Source organism: Macaca nemestrina, chromosome 7, assembly GCF_043159975.1.
Source record: "Macaca nemestrina isolate mMacNem1 chromosome 7, mMacNem.hap1, whole genome shotgun sequence".
NCBI classification, from domain to species: domain Eukaryota; kingdom Metazoa; phylum Chordata; class Mammalia; order Primates; family Cercopithecidae; genus Macaca; species Macaca nemestrina.
Genome location: NC_092131.1, coordinates 119,514,057 through 119,537,912, shown reverse-complemented (window position 1 = coordinate 119,537,912; position 23,856 = coordinate 119,514,057). Strand labels below are relative to the sequence as shown.

The 23,856-nt window shown below is 42.2% G+C and overlaps 1 protein-coding gene and 1 long non-coding RNA gene across 2 annotated transcripts in view; one reads left to right on the top strand and one right to left on the bottom strand.

The window, feature by feature from the left end:
• The window catches only part of LOC139364403 (uncharacterized), a 115,299-nt gene that overhangs the window by 16,762 nt on the left and 74,681 nt on the right, over nt 1-23,856 (top strand). Inside the window, exons 3-5 of the long non-coding RNA XR_011626259.1 lie at nt 247-393; nt 17,348-17,515; nt 20,997-21,114. This is a non-coding gene — a long non-coding RNA (uncharacterized lncRNA). The remainder of the gene's footprint in view (nt 1-246; nt 394-17,347; nt 17,516-20,996; nt 21,115-23,856) is intronic.
• The window catches only part of LOC105493089 (transmembrane channel like 3), a 41,706-nt gene that overhangs the window by 8,840 nt on the left and 9,010 nt on the right, over nt 1-23,856 (bottom strand). Inside the window, exons 5-17 of the mRNA XM_024796377.2 lie at nt 21,298-21,379; nt 18,385-18,491; nt 17,414-17,512; nt 17,161-17,303; nt 15,531-15,678; nt 14,806-14,849; nt 10,788-10,935; nt 8,537-8,646; nt 5,480-5,558; nt 3,887-4,132; nt 3,035-3,163; nt 2,411-2,478; nt 75-203 (exon numbers count right to left, since the gene is read on the bottom strand). Of these exons, the coding sequence (XP_024652145.2) occupies nt 75-203; nt 2,411-2,478; nt 3,035-3,163; nt 3,887-4,132; nt 5,480-5,558; nt 8,537-8,646; nt 10,788-10,935; nt 14,806-14,849; nt 15,531-15,678; nt 17,161-17,303; nt 17,414-17,512; nt 18,385-18,491; nt 21,298-21,379 (1,532 nt within the window). The remainder of the gene's footprint in view (nt 1-74; nt 204-2,410; nt 2,479-3,034; nt 3,164-3,886; nt 4,133-5,479; nt 5,559-8,536; nt 8,647-10,787; nt 10,936-14,805; nt 14,850-15,530; nt 15,679-17,160; nt 17,304-17,413; nt 17,513-18,384; nt 18,492-21,297; nt 21,380-23,856) is intronic.

Genomic DNA, 23,856 nt, shown 5'->3' with positions numbered 1-23,856 from the left:
AGGACCCCTGGGTAAGGCAGACATGGATTGTATGTATACAGATATCTGCATAATCAGATCTTATTCTTACTCACCTTGAGGCTCGAAATACTTGCTGGTGGGGCACATTGCAGGTCAGCACAGCCCAGCTCCTCAGGTACATGAGCCCAATGAGTTTGAGAACGTTGAATGCTGGGAGACATGGGGAGAAGAAGGCCCCCATCCTGGAACCATGAGGAAGGTCAGTTTGCATCTGTTCTCTTCCAGCCTATCTCCCAGGACTATGGAAGCCCCATGTAGGAACATGGTTCTAAGACTTTGGGGCTTACACCCTATGCTTAAAGAACTGGAGAAGCCCCTGAAGTCCCGAGACCACAACCCTCCACCTTCTAAAGATAAGACAAGTCACTGAAGGTGGGTGTTGATCCTATTTAAAAATATTCTCTTTGCAAAGGACAACTGTTTGTCTCTCTTTTCACAGTTGAGCAAAGGAAAATCCTCTTCTGGGAAGGAGGCAAATAATGGATAACTACTGTTTGGGGCCAGCTCCTGGTTTTGTTTATCTATGATGAGGACTATGTTAATAAATTACTGACTTTCAGGTTTAATCAACATATGTTGAGCACCTAGTTTTGCTGGAGATGGCATTAAGCATCCTCACATATTTCAGTTTGTTTACTCTTCTGCAATAGTGATAGAAGAGGTAAATATCCAGTTGATAGACAACAAGGGTAGATATGGGGAAACCAAAGACATGTTGCTAAGCCAGACCCTGTATCATCCAAACCTGGGAGACTTGGGGAGTGAAATAACTGAGCCCACAGGCAAGAACCAGATGATCCCAGGAAAGCTGGGACTTATGGTCACCCTGAAAAGAAATGTCAACTAGGCGACAAAACCCTTGTCTTCAGACTTCAGTCTAAATCAGTTTATATTGGATATGCATTCAATCTAATACTTGTGGAATTTGGGTTTAGTGGTGTGAAAATAAGCGTAGACATAAGAATATGTTCATAAGTAAAATGTTTCTAACAAGAAATGTTCAGTTGTCACTATCTGTTGGATGTTAGGCAAGACACTTAGCTTCTCTGCATTTCAGTTTTCTCATCTTTAAAAAGGGGAAGGTAATGGCAGTTACCTCAAGGGTTTACTATAAGGATTAAATTAGTTACTATAGGTAGAAAAGTACTTGATATCTAGCACTGTTAAATAAGTGTCACATATTATTTATTTTTATTTATTTATTTATTTATTTATTTATTTATTTATTTATTTATTGAGATGGAGTTTTGCTCTGTCACCCAGGCTAGAGTGCAGTGGCATGATCTCAGCTCACTGCAAGCTCCGCCTCCCGGGTTCATGTCATTCTCCTGCCTCAGCCTCCGGAGTAGCTGGGACTACAGGTACCCGCCATCATGCCTGGCTAACTTTTTGTATTTTTTAATAGAGACAGGGTTTCAGCGTGTTAGCCAGGATGGTCTCAATCTCCTGACTTGAACTCCTGCCTCAGCCTCTCGAAGTGCTGGGGTTACAGCACAAGTTACAAGGCCCAGCCCCACCCCTTCTTAACATTTACCATTTGCTGGAGGGGCCCACAAGCACTGATCTCTAAGTGCCATAAAAGTCAAAGAAGTCTATATAAGTGTCTGTAATAAATGGGTTCATGCAAAGAACTTTGGAACTTGTTTAATACACAAGTTTTATTTTCTCTTGCAGCCTGAATATGGAGAATTCAAAATAGCTGAGAATGTGCTACATTTAGTCTACAACCAAGGGAATGATTTGGTAGGTATCAAAATTCTTCTTGCCTTTGCTTACATCTCATCTGGGCTAGAGATTTTAATTTACTTAGTCTGGATGGGGCACGGCCAGTAATAAACACAGTTATAGCATTAAGAAAGGATGTTTCCAAGAGAACTATTTCACATGTATATGAATTTTATTGATGATTTCCTAAGAAATTTGCAGGAAGAAATTAAAAAGAAAATAATCCATGTTTAAGCTACTATTGGTCACAGGCCAGAAAAAAAAAAATCTGCACAGAAACTAGCAGAAGTACACTCTTAGGGAGGACTAGGGTAAGGCTGGGAGGAGAGGCTGCTTCCTCACTAAGGAGAAGCAGCCTCTCCTCCCAGCCTTACCCTAGTCCTCCCTAAGAGTGTATTCTGCTAGTTTCTGTGCAGATTTTTTTTTTTTGGCTGTGACCAATAGTAGCTTAAACATGGATTATTTTCTTTTTAATTTCTTCCTGCAAATTTCTTAGGAAATCATCAATAAAATTAATATACATGTGAAATAGTTCTCTTGGAAACATCCTTTCTTAATGCTTATAACTGTGTTTATTATGGCCGTGCCCCATCCAGACTAAGTAAATTAAAATCTTAGCCCAGATGAGATGTAAGCAAAGGCAAGAAGAAATTTTGATACCTACCAAATCATTCCTTGGTTGTAGACTAAATGTAGCACATTCTCAGCTATTTTGAATTCTCCATATTCAGGCTGCAAGAGAAAATAAACTTGTGTATTAAACAAGTTCCAAAGTTCTTTGCATGAACCCATTTATTACAGACACTTATATAGACTTCTTTGCTTTTATGAGCACTTAGAGATCAGTGCTTGTGGGGCCCTCCCAGCAAATGGTAAATGTTAAGAAGGGGTGGGGCTGGGCCTTGTAACTTGTGCTGTAACCCCAGCACTTCGAGAGGCTGAGGCAGGAGTTCAAGTCAGGAGTTCAAGGCCAACCTGGGCAACATAGTGAGACCTCGTCTCTACAAAAAATTTTAAAACTAGCTGGGCATGGTGGCACATGCCTGTAGTCCCAGCTACTTGGGAGGCTGAGGCAGGAGGATCGCTTGAGCAAGACCCTGTCTCAAAAAAGAAACAAAAAAAAAACAAGGAAGTAGAAGCTCAGCTTTCTGCACCTGTCTCCTCTTCCCACTTGTATTCTCTTTCCGTGTGTGCCCCTCAGCTATGCTGGACTGTTTCCCAGCCTCAGCATGAGAAAGGATGGATTTGGCCATATAAACTTTCCCAACAGACACAGCATTTTACTTACAAACTTGTTTTCCAGATCCCAACACCAGTAGTCACTTAAGTACCGCACGAAAAGTCCTCGGAAGAAGTCTATGAGCAGAATGCTCGCCACGGTGAAGAGCATGTCAATGATGGAGAGCTTCAGCATCTCCTGAAACACAGGGTGTCCCTGGATGCCACCATGCCCCACCCTTCCCACGGTCACTCTTCCTTCGGGGTGCTCCTAATCTCTGTTCATTGCTGTGGGCCCCAGCCAGTGGGCCCCTCCAATGGCATCCTCATTTCTCATATTTGTAAGTTGCAGTGGGCAGAGGACTGAGCTTCTGGTACATAAACGGTGCTCAATAAACATTGGGTAATTTGAATGTGAATTTTGATATCTGAGGCCAGCATCACATGAAACTAGGAAGGAATATAAGGTCTGTGGTTCTGAGCTGCTGGAGACTCGAGGCTGGTGACTCATTTCCATGGGCTAATACCTTGGTGTTGAGGTTTTCTGTACAACATGGTTAAGGGTACAGATTTTGGAGCAAATTCCTGGGCTTAGGACTTCATTGTGCTCTTTACTATCTGTGTCCTTGGGCAAGTACTTGACCACCTGTGCCTCAGTTTCCTCATCTGTGCCTATAAGGTTAACAATAATAGGACTCTTATGAGGACCAAGCATTTGGGACAGGACCCAGCACATGGTCAATATTGTCTGAGTCTTTGCACTGATTACTTTTCTTTTCTAATTTTGAGACTTGGAAAATCATAAACCTTACTGAACTTTTCTTTCTTTTTCTATAAGATGGGGCAGGGACAGCTCAGAGAGTTGCAGGGGTTAAGTGATGAGATGGATATGACAGCACTTTGTAAGGGTAAAGAGAACCACCTGACCGACGTATGTCTCCCAGCACTGGTCTTGTGGACTCTGAGGGTAGAGGCTAGTCCTGTTCGCCTTTATGAGAGGCATGGTGTAAGCTGAAATGCTGGTCTCTTCCAAGGCCCATGTGCTGTTTCTCCTGAGCCCCATTCCAGGCCGAGATGTGGACCATTTCTCTTCTTCAGGGGCTGTCCTGGTTGCAAAGAAGGTGGTAGAATCTATCCAATGACTTGTGTTATTTTTGGTAGCCATTTCCTAGGGAGAGAGAGAGAGAGGGAAGGAGGTGAGAAAGAAAAATGGCGGTCCACATATTTGTAAATGAGAATCCATCATGGACCCCAAGGGTGTCATTGCATTGCTTGGGAGTAATCATTCATCCTCTTTCTCTTTCTAGACCACCACTTGACTAGAGTTGGCCCCAATAAGGGAACACAGTGGTGTAATGGATAGTATTTATTCATCCCTAGTAAGGGTCAGAAACTGTTTCAGGTAACACATGTTAACTCTACTTATCCTCAGAAGAGCTTTAGATAAGGATTATTACCCCATGTTCAGATAAGATTGAAACTCAGTGAGTTGAAGCCTAATGCTCAAGGTCACGCTGCTAGTAAGTGTCAGGTAAAGACCCAGGTCTGTGTAACCTCAAAGCCCCAATGCAGAAAAATGACTCTCTGTGGCTTCATCTGCCTATAAGCCTTGAAATTTGATGTTAGTGTGGTATGCCTTGGGCATATAACCCTAAAAGAGCAACCCCTCCCTTCCTCCCTTTCCTCCACCATTCAGGATATCCTAATAGGTGGGACAGGTTGAAAGTGCACACCAGGTTGGGTGTGATGCCTCATATCTGTAATCCCAGCACTTTGGGAGACCAAGGCAGTGGAATCACTTGAGTCCAGGAGCCTGAGACCAGCCTGAGCAACATGGTGAAACCCCATCTCTATAAAAAAATTTAAAAAAAAATAGCCAAATATGGTGGCATGCAGCTCTAGTCCCAGGTACTCTGGAGGCTAAAATGGGAGTACCACTTGAGCCCAGGGAGGTTGAGGCTGCAGTGAGCAGTGCTTGTGCCACTGCACTCCAGCCTGGGCAACAAAGTGAGGCCCTGTCTCAAGAAAGAAAAAAAAAAAAAAAAGGGGGACATCAAAGATACCCTAGGCTGGGAGCAGATACTCCTGCTGGGCTGGGATAGTAAGTCCATTCTGAACTGTTCCCCATGAAATGATTATTCTGTCCTGACTTGCTAAGTGAGTCTCATGGCCTTCTGCTCTTCCTGTGATCATTTGCAATAGCTGTTGATAGCCTTTTCCTGATGGGATTCAAAGAAATGGGATAGTATGATATAAAGAGTCAAAAATTCTGGAGTTCTCATCCCAGCACCATCACTTACCAGCCATGCACTGTAGCCTGAATTTCTTTATATGGGAAGCAAGGATAATTTTTCTCTCCTTACCTTGAGAAGACTCCAGCAAAGTCAAGTTTTGCACATGATTATGGAGTACAAGTACAATCAGTGATCCTGTCCACGATGATGACCCTGGTGTTGGGAGGAGGTAGCAGAGAGGGCAGAGGTGGGGCAGACAACTCTCTGGAATGGACGCTCACCTCAATGCTCATGCTGTTAACCTTGTCCAGGAGAGCAATGATCAGGCTGTAGAGATTTCCCAGATACAGCACAAGGACCCTGAAAGCCACAAGCCCACCTTGAGAGACAAGACCATGACACACAAGTCCACGGTTCTAGAGCCCCCATATGGTTCTGGAGACTGTCATAGATGTATTAAGGCAGTGGCTGCCACACTTGGTTTCCTTTAGAGTCACCTCGAGGGCATTTTTAAAAAGAGAGAATTCCAGAATCCACCCTTAGTAGGTCTGGAAGGGCTCTGAAAATCATTTTACAGCCTTTCCAGGTGATTCTGCTATAGCCTATCCTTGGATCTGTACTTTACAAACACTAGTGTAGCAGAAAGTGTGAGTTTAGGAAGTGGGGCCCTAACATGTGGTTTATGAGTCATGCTTTCTGGTTTATGAATTGATTTCCCATGCGTTATCTCACTTGATCCTCACAACAGCTCTGTAATAATCCCCACTTAAGGTACAAGTGTATGAAGCACAGAGGGAGCTAAGTCACCAGCTCAAGTTCACACAATTAAAAAGCAGCAGAATGCAATTTCGGGACCTCAGTGCTCCACTTCTGAAATGCAGGCTGGGCCCCTCAGAAGCACTGAAAAGCTGTGGGTACAGCTACACCCTGTCAGCCACTGGGAGTGAATGGAATCTGCCAGAAACAGTCTGGATCAGCCAATGATCAAAGACTTGATGTCAGCTTCCCCAGTGCTGGAAGGTTTTGAAAACACATCATGGAATTTCCAGGATGCAGCCTTGGGTCTTACTGGAAACCTGTCTGGGAAAATGAAGTGAGAAAGGAAATGACAGGTTTATACACACTTCAGTGAGACCACACGTAGCCCTTAGAGAAAAATGAAACCAATTGATGGGAGAATCATGAAACCAATTGAGAAAGTTGATGGGAAAGCATCTTTATCTTGAGGAAAAGACTCCAAGTTGAAACCATCTCCCCAGGCCTTCCACATCTCCTCAAGTATAGAGTTGACCACCCGTGTGCAGGCAGTGGGCAGAGAAACAGGAAAGTGGTGTCTCCAGGGGGTAGCATTGTAGCTCACATCGGCTCTCCCTCTGAATTGAGAAAGGATTCCCGTGGGCACAATGCACTTACAGTACTGAGTACAAGGCAAGTCCCTCAGTGTGTATTCAGTAAGTGGTGGCCAAAGGAAGGATTGAATGCATTTCCTCTCCTGCTGTCTCAGCATTACCATCACTCTATGCCTTGGATAGAAGCTAATACAGTCTGCTGGTGAGTTAATGGAACTGAAATAATATGTCTTATGTTTATTACCAGAATTAGCCCTAATTTGTCTGGGGGAAGTCTCTGATGCCTCTGTTTCTCTAGTTTTGAACATGAATAATGAGGCCAATTTATATAATAGCATTGCCTTTAGACCAAATGCAATAATGGAATTGATTCCACCCAATACTTGCTAGTGAGGAAGGAGCTTCTCTCTTGCAGGTCAAAAGACATGTTGGATGGAGCAGAAAGAACAAGGAATCTGAGCCAGGGAGCTGAGAGGCTCATCCCAGATCTGCCCTGGGCCATGAAGGTTTGACCAACTCCATGCTCTTCCTAGTCATGTTTTCTCTCTTTGAATTTCAGGAGTTGGAAATTACGGCTTTCAAGCCAAACCATACCCTTGCCTATTTTTGTCAGTAAAGTTGTATTGGAACACGACCACACCTGTTCATCGCCTTATGGTCTGTGGCTGCTTTCATGCTAGAACCTTAGAGTTGAGTAGTGGTGATACAGACTTACCCACAAAACCACAAATATTTACTATCTAGTTCTTTTTGGGAAATGTTTGCCAATTCCTGAATGAGAGCAAATCTTCCCAAAGTAGTCTGTGGAAAATTAGTTCTATAGAATGTTGTTAGGTGTTACAAAAGGAAACGGGGAGAAACCAGTGTAGACCAGGGTGAAGGTGTGAGCAGGTAAGAAGGGCTCTCACTGCCTCCCTCTGCCACATTCAGTTTAACAATGCCTCACCCAGCCCTACTACAGTAGCTGAATTTGTAGATGAAGAGACCATACTCCAGGGAGGACAGGCAGATTTTTCAGGAAAATACTGATAAAGCCAGTGCTCAAAATGAGTGTGGCTGTTCCGACTCCCACAGAAGGTGTTCCAGGACGTTCCCTTGGGTACACCAGTCTTCCCCAACCACCTGCTGTCACAGCCACTGACCATCCTGGCAAAGCTTCCAGGCATATCCACAAGGAACTCTTTGAGTCTATACTTTAGGGGAACTGTCCACAAAGCGTTGACTGTTCTTATTGCATCTGGAAAAACAACATGCGTCCCTCTCACCACTCAGAGTTAAACCACGGAGAAAACAGAACAGTGAGGAAAACCAAACACACTGCCAGTCCTCTTCTTGGTTCCCTTTTGTTCATTTGTTTGTTTGTTTGTTTTGGAGTTTTGCTTTTGTTGCCCAGGCTGGAGTGCAGTGGCGTGATCTCGGCTCACCGCAACCTCTGCCTTCCTAGTTCAAGCGATTCTCTTGCCTCAGCCTCCTGAGTAGCTGGGATTACAGGCATGCACCACCACGCCCAGCTATTTTTTTTTTTTTTAGTAGAGACAGGGTTTCTCCATGTTGGTTAGGCTGGTCTTGAACTCCCGACCTCAGGTGATCCACGCGCCTTGGCCTCCCAAAGTGCTGGGATTACAGGCGTGAGCCACTGCACCCAACCCTTGGTTCCCTTTTGTGTCCTCTTTTTCTGCCTGTTCTTCCTTTCTTTCTTTCCTTTCTCCTCCTCCTCCTCATCCTCTTCTTCTTCTTCATTCCTTTTCATCCATTTCTTCTACCCTTGTCATCCTGGTCCTCCTCCTCCCTTCCTCCTTCTATTCTCCTGCCTCCTCCCCATCCCTCCTCTTGGGTTATGCTTTTCTTGAGTTGCATCCATACGTAAAGTTCTGTGCTGAGTGTCTGAGAGAAAAGAAGCAAGCCCTGGTTCTTGAGGCACTTACATTCCCACTGTGAGTGGGCACATGGGTGAGCCACAGGTGGCATTTCTGGGCAGGACTGTTGTACCTTGCAAGCTGGAAGCGCAGCGTGGTCCTGGGGTGGTACATCTCTAAGGCAGCAATGAGGTCAAAGGCTGATGGTGCTATCATGGTGACGAGGGAGACCACCACACTGACCTGTTGAGAGAGCACATGCCAGAGCCAGGCATTCCCAGGACCCCTGATCAAGCCTCACCATGTGCATTTGATCTCTTTCACTAATATTGGATCAGTGGGTATCCACAGGGTCCTTGGATCCTCCATGGAAAATCTCCCCAAATCTCTGCTAATTAGCTTTTTTCAAAAGGCGGCCACCACTTTATCATGGCCTTTTTTTTTTTTTTTTTTTTTTTTTGAACTCTCCTTAAATGTTCTGAGGACACTCATACACGCCATTTGGGATTCACTAGGCCACGTGTGGTGGCTCACACCTGTAATTCCAACACTTTGGGAGACTTGTGAGGCTGCAGGAGAATTGCTTGAGGCCAGGCATTGAAGACCAGCCTGGGCAACACAGCAGGATTCCATTTCTACCAAAAAAAAAAAAAAAAAAAAGAAAAAATCTGGCACATGCCTATGGTCCCAACTCATTGGGAGGCTGAAGCAGGAGAATTGCTTGGGGCTAGGCATTCAAGATTAGCCTGGGCAACACAGCAAGACCCCATCTCTACCAATAAAAAAAAGCGGGGGCAAATGCCTATGGTCCCAGCTTGTTGGGAAACTGTGGCAGAAGAATTTCTTGAGCCCAGAAGTTCGAGGCTGCTGTGAGCTGTGATTGGACCACTGCACTCCAGCCTGGGCAACAGAGTGAAACCTTGACTCAAAAAGCAAAAAGGATTCACTAACATTTCTGCCACAATTTCCCCAATTACCATCTCACAGTATTTATACTTCCCTGACCTTGGATGGAAGACGGAAATAACTGCAACTATTACCAATAGAAAAGGAAAGCCTGAGAGGTAATGTAATATTCTTTCTGTACATGGAAGATTAATTATCTAGAGAATTATGCCCGGCTTTTGTTTCTCTGTACTTACAGCAGAAGAAAGAGGAGTTTTAGCTGGTACAGATGTTTGAGATAAAATAAGAAATAATTTCTGAATATATCTTTAAAAAATTATTCATATTTCTATCTGTAAACATACAAGTACACAGTAATTCAATTGGCATAAAATAGAGGCATGGGAAAAGGTTACCTAGGGTAGAGTAGACTCAGATTTTGATAAATTACTGTACATTGATAAATATGCACATGGCAAATTGATGACCATCTTACACACCTTTCTTTTTAAATCCCAACAGGGGGTAATAATTTTCATAGAAATGATCTGAGAGGTGGTTTTTGTGCTATTTCTGCCTTTCAAATATGTACAGATAAATTGGGCCAACTTTTCAGGACAATGGTCTTAAAATGAATATTTAGAATTCCAAAATTATTCATAAGCATTCACTTGGTGATTTTCTATTTATGAGAATATTCACAAAACGGAGGTCGGGGGAAGATGATTGTTTAAAAAATAAACCATTTGTGTAGAGCTGGTTCTGGAAGCATTATTTGTCATTTAGATATTCAGAAACTACCTAAATATTCACAAATGGCACCTGGTGAACTTTAATCCATGCGATGGAATATGTGCAGTTGTTAATTCCAATCTGCAGGTAGAATCAATCTGTGGAACATGGATGTGAAGAAACAGATGTGCAAAAGGCAAAACACAGTCGGTGGGGCTCAAGGTAGAGAACAGTGTGAATGCTTGAAGGCGTTTTTGAATCAAACTCTTTCCCAAAGGAGATGAATAAAATTGCCCTTCTGGCTCAAAGTCCTTATAGTCCATGCTCTAGGACAAGAGGACTAAAGTTTTTTCCTAGAGGTATTCCCACCTAACCCACATAAGGAACAAAGAGGCAGGCTACTTTTCTGTCTCTCTCTCTCTCGTGTTTTTATTTTTGTTTTTGTTTTTTTGAGACGGTCTCACTCTGTTGCCCACACTGGAGTGCAGTGGCATGATCTTGGCTCACTGCAGCCTCTGTCGCCTGGGTTCAAGAGAGTCTCCTGCCTCAGCCTCCCAAGTAGCTGGGACTACAGGTGTGCACCACCACACCCAGCTGATTTTTGTATTTTTAGTAGAGACAGGGTTTCACCATGTTGGCCAGGCTGGGCTCGAACTCCTGACCTCAAGTGATCCACCTGCCTCCCAAAGTGCTGGGATTACAGGCATGAGCCACCGTGCCTGGCTATGTCTCTTTTCTAGGGTGCTGCGGGTAATGGCAGTTGGTACCTCATTCTTTTCCCAAAGTGTCAGCTCCTTCTTCGACTGCTCCAGCTTCTGGGACCGGTCCACCACAAAGTAGATGAGATAAATGCTTCCAGCCAATGAGAGAAGCACCAGGATGTTGGCAATAATCCTCAGGCAGATGGTCACTGCCCTGGGGAGAGAAGCAGGCATGAGGACAGCACACAGGGTCCTGCTCACAGCACCGCGATGCAAAGACAACACTACTTGGGGACTGGAACACATCCACTGCCAAGAGGATTCTCTGCCCTGAAGCATCAGTGCTCTTCCAGCCCACCTCACCCCATACCCTAGAATTCCTCATTTCCTAAGAGATCAACAACCAGTCATAAATTCAACCAGCCTGCATCAGTGGGGCTTGAAACAAACAGACGAACAAATAAACGCCTCTGGTTTTAGAGACAGTTATTTGGGTTTCAGTTCTAGCTTTGCTACTTAAAATTGGAGTCTTGTGGTATGCACATTAAAGATATAGGAATTCAAGTAAATGTGTTCAGCAGAGGGAGGGAGGAAGGAAGGCAGGGAAGAAGAGAGGAAGGGAGGACACATGATTCTGCCTGTCATCCCATATAATGAATATGACATTGTACAGTCATGTGCTGCACAATGGCAATTTGGTCAATGACGGAATGCTATACGACGGTGTTCCATAAGATTATAATGGAGCTGAAAAACTCCTACGGCCTAGGATATTGTAGCACAATGCATTGCCCTCACATGTTTGTAGTGATGCTGGTGTAAACAAGCCTACTGCACTACCAGTTGTATAAAAGTATAGTACATGCAAGTATGTACAATACATATTTGATAATGATATTAAGTGGCTGTTACTGGCTTAGGTATTTACTATACTTTTTAAAATCATTATTTTAGGGTATACTTCTACTTATTTAAAACAAAATGTTAACTGTAAAACAGCCTCAGGCAGGTCCTTCAGGAGGCATCCAGGGTAAGGCACTGTTACCATAAGAGATGACACCTCCGTGCGTGTTATTGCCCCTGAAGACCTTCCAGTGGGACAAGATGTGGAGGCCGAAGGCAGTGATATTGATTATCCTGACCCTGTGCAGGCCTAGGCTAATGTGTGTGTTAGTCTTTTGTTTTTTTGTTTGTTTGTTTGTTTTTGTTTTGTTTTGTTTTGTTTTGAGACGGCATTTTGCTCTTGTTGCCCAGGCTGGAGCGCGATGGTGCAATCTCAGCTCACTGCAACCTCTGCCTCCTGGGTTCAAGCGATACAGTCTCCTGAGTAGCTGGGATTACAGGCGCTTGCCACCACGTCTGGCTAATTTTTGTATTTTTAGTGGAGACGGGATTTTCCCATGTTGGTTAGGCTTGTCTCAAAACTCCTGACCTCAGGTGATCTGCCCACCTCGGCCTCCCAAAGTGCTGGGATTACAGGTGCACACCACCATGTCTGGCCTGGTCTTAGTTTTTAACAAAAAAGTGTAAAAAGTAAAAAAAAAATAAAAATCAAAATAAGACAAAGCTTGTAGAATAAGGATACAAAGAAAAATGTTTTTTGTACAGCTGTACCATGTGTTTGTGTTTTAAGTATTACAAAAGAGTCAGTTTTTAAAATTTAAGAGTTCATAAACAAGTGACAGTAAACTAAGATTAATTTACTATTAAAGAAAGAAACCTTAAGAAATAAATTTAGTGTAGCCTAAATATAGAGTGTTTATAAAGTCTACGCTAGTATGCAATTGTGCCCTGGGCCTTCACATTCACTCATCACTCATTCACTGACTCACTCAGAGCAACTTCCTGTCCTGCAAGCTAATTCATGGTAAGTGCCCTATACAGGTGTACCATTTTTAAATCTTTTATACCACATTTTATTGTACCTTTCTATGTCTAGATATGTTTACATACACGAATACCATTGTGTTACAATTGCCTACAGTATTTAGTACAAGTGGCATGCTGTTCAGGTTTGCAGCCTAGGAGTAATTGGCTACACTATATAGCCTAGGTGTGTAGTAGGCTATACCATCTAGGTTTGTGTAAGTACATTTTATGATGTTCACACAAGGACAACATTGTGTTAAGACACGTTTCTTAGAATGCAATCCCATCGCTATGCAACATCTGACTGTATTCCTTTGGTAGTTTCTTAATTGTCTTTTCCCTTTAGAAGAAAGCTCTAAGCTTTTTAGCCTTTTTCAATGCTGTTATCTTCAGCTCTTAAAACAGGCTTAGCATATATGGATGCTTCATAAATATTTGCTAGATGAATAAGTAAATAAAGGAGCAACTAGTGGGAGACACGGGGCTCATCTCTTTCCTAATTTGGTCTCACTTCTCATATGCCTCTGATAGTGAGGGCAGATGTGTGAATCAGTAATGATTCTAGTACTTACATACATGTTTCTGGTTTTAACTGAAACACATCCATTTTTTTTCTAACACTGGAGAACAACTCCCTGTCTGACTTCGATTGGCCTATTTTGAAGGTACCTTCTTCTGCCAACTTTGGAGCTTGTCTGAGCCTGGCTAAGGCCTGGAATCCCAGGCCTTTTTGTAGGTAGTTTATGTGGAAAGTGATCCCAGAAACCAGGAGTGCAGGTCCTGGAGTGGAGCAGGAAAGAGGGGCCATCAGTACAAGGATATGCAGTGGGGCTGGCAGCAGCTAGAGGCAAATGCAGGGCCTTCTGAGGGACTTATGAAATGCCTGACGGAACTGTCTGCCCAGTGCGAAATAGGAAAGCATTTATTCTATTCCCAGCGGTCCAGGGTAGCTCCATGAGCATTCACTCCCAGCATTGCACCCAGCCTCTTGGTTGCATGTGCATGTGTGTTGACTGGGATCTTGTGGATGCCCTACACAGCAGCCTCAGAAGATCCCTGGGGCACCAAACAGTGGGTACTAGCAAGGGGTACATGCATGCAGCTGGTGGTAGCCTGCACAGTCCTGCCCAGTAGCAAGGGCTGGAGAAAGGTATGGCCAAGAGGATTTGAAGGGACACCCAAGGTATACCATCTTCTCCATGAAATTTCTACCCACTGGGGACCTTGGGCAGGTCATAACACCTCCCTCTACATGTGTTTTGGCCCTTGATTTGCACAGTGAGGAAACATTCCCAAATGAGACGATAAATGTCACTTTGCTTGGTAAAAATGACAACATGGCACAGTAGGTTATTATTATTACCAACTCTGGTGGAGGAGAACTACAGAGGGAGAATCAGATGGCAGAATCCCATACTTTTATTTTGTAGGTGAGGAACTTCCAGTTCATGAAGTTCAGAAGCATTTCCCAGGTCATCGACATTAATGACAAAGAGAGGACTAGAATCCATGTCTTCTGACTCCCTATGGACAGCCCTTTTCGACTCCTCTCCCACTCCTTAAGCTCCGTCATTATTCCAGAGGCTGGGTGTGTTTCCTTAATTCCCCATGTCCTTTTCTACAAGTCCTCTGAAAGGGCTTTCTGCACTGTAGAAAGTAATCATGAGGGCTAAATAACCAGTAAGGATGTGGGATGAACAGATCTACCTGTCTCCATGAAGTCAGGGCCATTGCCCTTCCCTGGGAATGGCTTTCCCTTTCATTAGTTCTCTGGTTGAAGGGCTTCACCCTCACCAGCATAGCTCTCAAGATCCCGAGAAGAATCTTGAACCTAGGAAATCATCTTGAAAGGCTTGTGAACATCAACTGGATAATATTTGTGTCTTATGACTTGTTTCTAAATAAAGCTAGTCTTAACAGCATAAGTTGGTGCTCAAAGTACCTCTTTTATTATCTAAGTAAAAGAGTAAGAAATAAGAAACTGGTCAATTTCAGACCCTCTCACCCTTATTACAGGATCTATGGAAGGATGAAGTCATCCTAAATATTGCTAAGGAAAAAGTCATTCAGTTCCCTCAGATCACATTATGAGAAAGGAAGAAAGAAGAGCTGCCTGACAATTATCAAAATAAGATATAGATGATCTGGTAGTTTTTGTACCAAACTAAAAACAAAACTTATCAATGAATTCAACATGGGGAGTAATAATACCTACAGGTTTTTGCTTTTCTTTTTCTCCTGTTCTTCCAGTATAGCTTCCTTTAAGAAAAATACATACAGCAATAAAAGCTTAGCATCATCATTAATTATAAATCATTAGAAATAATTTACCCAGTAATTTAGCTCATACCTTCATTGTCTAGGACTTTATTCTGAAGGATTCAATTGATGTAAATTAATTAGATATCAATGATCTAATAATCAATTGAAAAAATATATTGGCAGTTGGGAAGAGGGATTGGGAGATAGTATGGCTGTAATAATTTAAATTAAGTAATTTTTTTTCTCAAAATAGTGCACCATTTAGCTGTCTGTATAGTTCAATAGAGCTAAGTCTCTGAATATTTTTGATTGCATTATTTTCTAAGTTAGAAGTAAAAGTCTATATCCCTCACATATATGTATCCATTCATTTTCAGGTTATATACATGCAACATGGTAATAATCCATTATGTAAATTATCTAAAATATACAAACTGAAATTTTAAAAGGATAAAACGGAAAAATTTAAAAAGAAAGAAGTTTCAAAATGTTTCTGCCTCCCTTCATTGAGTCATTTGGTACATTTCCTGGAGCATGTTCACCTCACTTTGGAAACAACTGCCCTGGACAATGAACATCAATGGGAAAAGGATGGTTCTGGCTTCCAGCTGAGGACTGGCGGCTGGCTCTGACCCCGGGCTGCCCACCCCCGCAGGCTGCACAGGCCCACTCACTCACCCTGATGCTGTTCACGATGGCAGCTGTTTTGCTCTCTGCAGCCTCTGGGTTTCCAATGAGGTAATCCCAGGCACAGAACACCCGCCAGCAGAAGGTGTAGTTTTCATTGGAAGCACTGGCAAGGCTCATGCGGGAGTTCTTAGCCATCCTGCCAAAGAGGAGCACAAACAGGTTATAGGAGTCTCAGGAATAGGGGGCTGGAGCTAGCACCCACGGAGCCTGTGTGAATTAGAATAGGCTGCTCCCCTCTGGGTGGACGCAGCTCCTCAGGTCACGGCTTGGACAGCACAGCACAGACTGGATTTCAGCCTGTGCTTGTGACCTCAGCAACAGTTTGGAACAGCGTGAAAACTGTGATGGCCCATTATTGTATGAGTTCATTTGACAAGGGGTCCCACCACTGTGGTACCCAGCAGGTCACTGCAGGTGTGTGTGCCCCAGTAGCCAGCTTTTCTCATCTCTGTGCAGCTGTGATTGTGAAATAAAAATATTTCCTTTGAATCAGTCTTCTTGGAGCTCCTTCCCGTGGGAACTCTACCCCATGGGACTCCACATAACATGCTGGGTCCCTCTTTCACATATTTCTTTAGATATTTGAAGGCAGGAGTCATGAACCCTCCTTAGGTGAAACTCTCCCTACTTTTCAGAGCCTTTCTCCCGCAATAAGCTCTCCTTTCCATCCATATTTCTTGCTTCCAAGTTTGCTCTAATCTGTCTCTTACATTGTATGTCTAGTAAAGGGCCGAGTCTTCGATGTGGGTCCTGGAAGCCACCAGGAGCTAACCTGGAAAGCTTCAGGGGAACTGAAGGCCCCCAGGTCATTATGCACATCCTCAAGTATTGTTTATTTGTTTATTGTCTCTTTTACCCCAAACCACTTCTATCTGCATTTTGCTAACATTCCATAAGTGGGTAGGGCGATGAACGGTGGTTACACAATCAAGCAGAAGCAGCAGGTGAGCCAGCATGGGTGGGGCCAGCTTTTCCGGGGGTTTGGAGCCTCCTTGTCAGTCTGCATTTCTCTAGCTCCCACACGGAAGCTTGGAATGGTAAGCCAGAAGGGAACCTGGTGATGTTCTGAGCCAACGTGCCCATTTTACAGATGAGGCCCAGGGAAGGAAGGTGAGCTCCTGCAGGTTTCACAGTGAGGGTGGTGCAGGGCTCCTAACCCCACCAGATTGTTTCTTTTGCATTTTGCCTCCTCCGGTGATGACCTAGAGGTGCCAACTGAATCACAGCACACACAAGCCTGGCCTTCGCAAAATTTGTAGCTAGATCACAGGCAAACAAACATACAACCAAAGGAGGACGTTTTGCTTTCTGCAACCTCTGGCCACCTAGATCATATTGCTTATGTCCCTATTGGTGCAGCTACTGCATTGTCTAAAATTACATGAACTGGTAAATCTATATGATTCTTGTATTTCCAGGCCTAATATAGGACCTAGTACAAAGCAGTAAGTGTTCAATAAGTACTTGTTAAAATGAACATGCCTCTTTTAGCTTTGGTCTTCTCATCTGTAAAATGGATACAGCTATGTCTTAACTTTACAGGGCTATTGACAAGATTAGATGACATTACACATATCATAATGCTTGATATGTATTTTGAGAAATCGAGCAGTCATACTTTTTTAAAAGAATGATGAAGCTGTAAGCAAACACTGCCATCCCCACTAGGAAATATGCCAAGGGCAGCCGGTAGCCAGCTCTCCCGATCTTCCTCTCCCTGCCATAGTATCCGTAGAAGAGGACTGAGTACTGGAGGTAGCCCTGCAAAGAAAACACTCAGTGTCATTTCTGGTTCCCATTCCCAGGTCTCAGAACTGTGGCCCATCCACCCCTTCCCTCAAGACAAGAGTGTGGCCAAGCATCAACCTCACCCCCAGAGACCAAACGGTGTCCAGGTCTTGGGCTGATGAAACCTGCTCCTTGGGGATGGTCTTTCTGGCCGTGCTTCCAAAGGGCTGGCCTGCAATCAGCTGGTGAGAGAAGAAGGCTTGTTATGTGGTCCTCTGGGTGGGAGGGGGCCAGGAGAAAATGAGAGATTGATCTCCATGTGCTTGTGAAAATGCCACACATAAGAGATCTCCAGGGGGTGGATTTCTGCTTGATTTTCATTAATGAAAAATTAATCTTAGGTGGCCAGATTTTCTTTTTGCCTGACTAGAGCTCACCTGGGTGTGCTCTCTCTCAGCTAGACATGGTTTCTACAGGTGGATTATTAAGGCCCCTGTTGGGAAATGGCCCATTTACTTTTTGAGGATAACGTTTAGTTGAAAATGGATTTTATTTCTTTAATTTATATAAATGTAAGAGGCACAAGCGTGGTTTTGTTACATGGATATATCGTGCTATATCATCTGGGGTTTAGTGTACCCATAACCTGAATAATGTACATGGTCTGGATATTATTTCAACTTTGGACTGGCAAACTGGCCGGTTGGCCAAGTCCAGCCTGTGGCCTTTTTGTATGGCCCAAGAGCTAAGAATAGTTTTGCATTTTTAAGTGGTTGGGGAAAAAAATCAAAAGAATTTATATAAAATTCAAATTTCAGTATTCATAAATCAAATTGTATTGAAACACAGCCACATCCACTGGTTGATATACTGTCTATGGGTGCTTTCATGCTACATGGCAAATTTGAGTCATTGTGACGGACACCAAATAGCCCACGAAGCCTAAAGTATTTATTCTGTGGCCCTTTACAGAAAAAGTTTGCCAAGCCCTGCTTTACTCAAACACATGTATGTTCCTCCCCACAATCACAACCAGAGGAGCCATTTTATGCGACTGCTGTAATGTCTCCTCTTTTTAACGAGTGGTACTTTTTTCTCTCCTGAAACACCTTACCTCTGGAATGACAATAAAAGCACCTGTCATAATGGTGAGCACAATATTAATTCCAAATAACCATCTCAAGAATATGAAATAGGAGGCAACGCCAGATCCAAAATGACCTAAAGACAGACAAGATAATGAGAACAGTTTAAGTAAAATCCTCATAGTGCAAGAAATCCTACAAAAAGAACACCATAACTTTTCTTACATCCACAGGAGATAGAGTAAGAATGCCATTATTGTACCAATCGGGGTGTTCCTTCCTGAGTGTTAACTTAGACAGATCAAGATGCGCCTGAATATCTATCAGTTTTACAGGCAGGAAAAATCTCTAGTTTGCCTAAAATGCTATTTGATAGTCACTTCACTAATGACATATTCATCTAAAATGGTCTTATCAAATTTCTAATATTTCATGTATGTTAACAAGTATCAGCATCTTTTAAGAATTTGGTATATTTCTTATCTATTTTGCATCATTTTGAGAATTTCAAGGATTTTGCTAAGGGTTTTTTTTGCCTTAATTTCAAGATAAAACACAATTTGCTAGATGCTCACAATAGTGGACAGTGGGTGAAGAGTACAAAGGAACTCTCTTTCCGACTTTTCTATACATCTAAACTTATTCTAAAATAAAAAGCATAGTAAAAACAAATTTATAACTATTGAGAAAATCCAGGAGCATAGAATAACTTAGATGAGGACGTAGGCAACAATTCCACAACATTCTGGAGTAGGTAGTTTCATGTCATTAAAAAAAAAAAAAAAACTCTTAAATTTGCATTTCAAATCTAGTTTATGTTTGTCATAATGAGTAGCAAAACACAAAACATCACAAGGACAAGAAAAATTACCTATTCTGTGATCACTAAATTAAAATCACTATTAGAATTACTTTCTATTAAACTTTTAGTGTAACCTTCCACAATTATCCTATGCAAATAGTGTTTTTGTATAAGATTGGCATTTCTCTCCAGCATACATCTTCAATTATCAATATATTACAAGCATTTTCTCTTGCCAAAAATACTATTCTATAACATAAATTTTATTGTTCCATTAAGTGAATTTTCCATAACTGATTTAAACTATTCCCCACGACTTGACATTTAGGACATTTCCAACTGTTCACCAGGGTGAATAGTTCTATAATAAATAATTTCTGTCTAAGATAAGGTTTCCTAGAAGCAGAGCTTGAGAAAGGGATTTGGCTACAGGTGATTTGTTGAGGAAGCACTCTCCATAGAGAAGATGTGAAGGAGTCAGGGAAGGTCAGGGGAAAGAGCCAGGGAAGGGCACCATCTTAGCTGCAGCCTAGCTGAGTCTATCCCATCAGGAGCTCTGCAGCATGAATTGCACCACTGAGTTGGTCCCACTGGGAGCAAGGGATCAGACTTGAATCCTGCTCTGTTAATGGTCACTGCCTCTAGACTCCGGCTGGTGAGTGTGGGATTGGTGTGATAGGAGGTAGTCCTGGGGCAATTCCCTGAAGGGGAGCAGCTGAGTGACAAGCAGTCCATACTCAACAGCAGAGGAAAGGGTAGACCAGCCAAGGAAAGACAACCTGGGTACAGCACTAATGGCAGTGGCTGCAGCCTTGTTTGTTTAGTTTATTATGGTTTTCTCTGTTTTTGTTTTTTTTATTGTTTTGTTTTTAGGAAACGGAAGCATATTACCGAAGTATGTAACATTTTGAAGACTTTTGGTACATATTAAAACTTTTTAAAAAAGAAATACTGTCCTAATTTACATTTCTGCCAGCATATCAAATTGTTTGATCCATTTAAATATTCAACATGTTTTTCCCAGTTTGTCATCTAACTTTTAGCTTTATTTTTTATGTATGTAAATTTTATTTTTTTAGGTAATTAAATATAACAGTACTTTTTCCTCCTTCACTTTTATGATTAGATATGTCTCCATTCTGCAATCATAGTATCTATTGTCTATTCAAATATGTAATGGAATTTCAAGTGAAGGAATTAAACTTACTCTTTAAAACAATTGAACCAATTGTTCCAGTGATATTTATGCAGTAATTCAGACTGACTTCAATAATTATTGCATGCTAAAATTCTAAAAGTCTAAGTGTATTCCTATCTGTTCCTGAATTTTTTCTTACTCCTTTGATTTGCCAGTCAATTCCCACACTATGCTATACTGCTTCAGTTGTTGTAGCTTTATGATATATTTTAATATCTTGATCTTACAACTTCATTTGCATTCTTCTTTATACTTTTTAAATTAATCTCTTGGATATTTTTCTTCCTATAAGTTTTATGATCATTTTGTTAAATACTTAGAAACAATACATTGAGATTTTTATTTGATTGCATCAAACTTGTAAATTAATTTTGGGAAAATTAACATTTTCCAAATATTAAATCTTTGTATGCGTTTTAACAAGACTTTTATATCCTGTGGTATAATTTTACAGTTTCCTTTACTTTGGACTTATTGTTAAATCTATTCCAGATACTGTGTGTGTCAGTGTGATCATGGACATGATTTATTTATTTATTGGCGCATGTTTTCTAAATGGGCACAATTATCTCTATGAAAATGCAGATTTTTGTATTTGTGTTTTGCAGTTCCCTGAGCTACCCTCTTATTCATTCTCATAGGTTTTCACCTGATCCTTTCGGGGTTTGCATTTTATCTGACTGAAGGAATGAACTGGGAGAGAACAGCAGAGCCACAGCGGAATGTGGAAAGGCCTACATCGAGACTGTTCCCATCCTGGCAGGTGGTGGGGACAAGTATTTTGTCTTCTGGATCTGTTGTCCCATGTGGAGTCCGGTGACCCTGCTATAAGAGTGTCCTCAGCTGCACAGCATAAGGACCAGAACACAGCAGACTCTCCTTAGGCTGTGATTGGCCACTAGTATTGCATTCCTGCTCCACTCTCCAAGTGTAAATACTTACTCTCAATTTTCTTTATCCTCATTTCCCAGGGAATGAAGATGACCACAAAGTTACAGGCGAGACGAGCAAATTTCCGCCAGAGCTAGACAAGAGGGGTCAGGATTAGATGTCACATTCATGAAGATGGCAATGATTGTGCAGTACTAGGCACCTAAATGTAGTATACCAGACACTCCCTCTGGTAATCCCTTTAATTATGGACTATGGCTTCATAGGCCTTTAAGCTGCACTAGAACCAAAGTAGCTCCCTTCTCTGTGCTCCTAACCAGGTGAATGGACACTGGCTTTGGACAAATAATGCAAGCTGCAGCCCCATAGAATATGCACCTCAATATAGACACCACCCAGTCTGTGGTATCTGTATTGAGGTGCGTATTCTATAGGGTTGCAGTTTGCATTAGCCATCCCATTCCTGATGCGGGGTATCTCTTGCTCTTTGAGGAAAGAAAAAGTTTAACTTTTGGCAATTACATCTTAAAACCACAACACACAGTAGATATTACTTGAGGAATGATATATGAATAAATCCACTTGATCTTGCCATAAACCTAAGGGGGTTCTGATAATGTGCCCCAGGAATCTGGATGCCTAACAAACTCCCCAGGTGATTACAAGCACATCCCTGTTTAAGGACCAAGAGTCTAGAGCCTACCCTGAAAATGAGCCCCACTCTAATGTGTGACTTGCCTCCTGCTACAGCCTCTTTCCTGGATAGAGCTGTCGGGGATAAGGTCTAAAAATTTGTCTTGTAGTTTTGGCTGGGTGCAGTGGCTCATGCCTGTAATCCTAACACTTTGGGAGGCCGAGGTGGGCAGATCATGACATCAGGAGTTCAAGACCAGCCTGGCCAATATAGTGAAACCCAGTCTCTACTAAAAATACAAAAATTAGTCGGGCGTGGTGCCATGCGCCTGTAGACCTAGCTACTCAGGAGACTGAGGCAGAAGAATCGCTTGAACCCAGGAGGCGGAGGTTGCAGTGAGCCGAGATCATGCCACTGCACTGCAGCCTGGGTGACAGAGTGAGACTGTCTCAAAAAAAAGAAAAAAAAAAAAAAGGTGTCTTATGTTTTTAAGATGAAATTGCCAAAAGTTTAAAAAACATTTCTTAAAGGGGAATAAAACAAGACATGCCCTGACACTAGTTCTGCTTCCAACAAAGTTGGCAGGTTGTGCATTTTTACACACACACAATCTGGGTTTGTGCTGGAAGTAAATGATATCATTGCAGAAAGAGGGATTACAAATGTAATTATGACATTCTGAGCTATAAGACTGCACATGGTCCCGGTACAGACATGTATGATAATGTCATTCTGGACATGTCTGCTGAGGCCAGAATGGCTGCTTGTAAATGAAAATCTGAATTTTATCAGAAGTTTATCAGAAGTTGTTCATCTTCTGTTCATGATTTGAGAGCCAACTCAAATACAGTCACTCCCATGAACACAAAATCTCTGTAGCCAGAAAAGAAATTCTCCGATTTGTAAACTCCCCTAGCAATAATTTTTGGTCTCTCTCATAATGTTTATCATATCCTACCTTACATTACCTTAATTTTGTTCGCCTAGCTTGTCTCCTAGAGCCTAGAGAGGGAGATGGAGGCTTTCTGATCATTTATTACCCCAGTATCCAGAGGAAGGGGTGCTCCATCATCCTTTGGCAAGGGTTTGGTGTTGGAAAGCATTTGAGTCTCTGGCTCGTTTTAAATCCCTGAAGACTAAGAAGCACGGGGCGGAAAGCCAGAGACCTGAGTTCTAGCTGTAGTTTCACATCTATCTCACTATGTGTCCCTGGGGAAGTTATTTTCTTTCCTTGGGTTCCATTTCTCCATCTGTATAAGAAGTCAGATTCAATTAGTGGCATTCAGAATGCTCTTTAAATTTAAAATTGTATGAGAATTTTCATACATGTAACAGCCTAAGGTAGGGCAGCTTTTGTAGGTGGGGGTAAAAAATCTCCCCCACCACCCCACCAGTAGTGCTTGAGGAGCCAGGGTCCTCCAACTCAGGTTAGAGAGCACTGGATTGAATGGCCCAAGTTTGCTCATTCTGGGAATAAGAGTCTATGCAAGTTGGCCCAAAGGAACTTCTTAAAGGAAAATGTGATTGAAAAAGGTGATTTGTTGATAACGTGTTCAATAAGGCATGGGGGAAAAAGTTTCATGCTTCTCTGATGATTTATACCAAATCTCCATGGCAAAAGCCTTGAAACAGGAATAATTCAAAATTTAAGAACAAAGCAAAATCAAAACAAAGAAAACTAAACTTGGAAGAATAGATCCTAATTGTGGGTTTGGATTATTGAGCTTTGCTAGCTAAGAAAAAGTTCTATCTTTGGAAAGACTTACATATCCACCCAGAAGATATGTAACAACATATGTGATAGTTCATGAAAAGTATATTTATTCATAGTATGTGTTAAGCACCTAGATTGTGTTGACTTATCAACATGTCAACATGAACTGTCATACATGTTGTTAGATATGTGGTACATGCATGTATCATACATACATATATATTTATACATGTATCATTATGCATGTATGTATCATACAGAT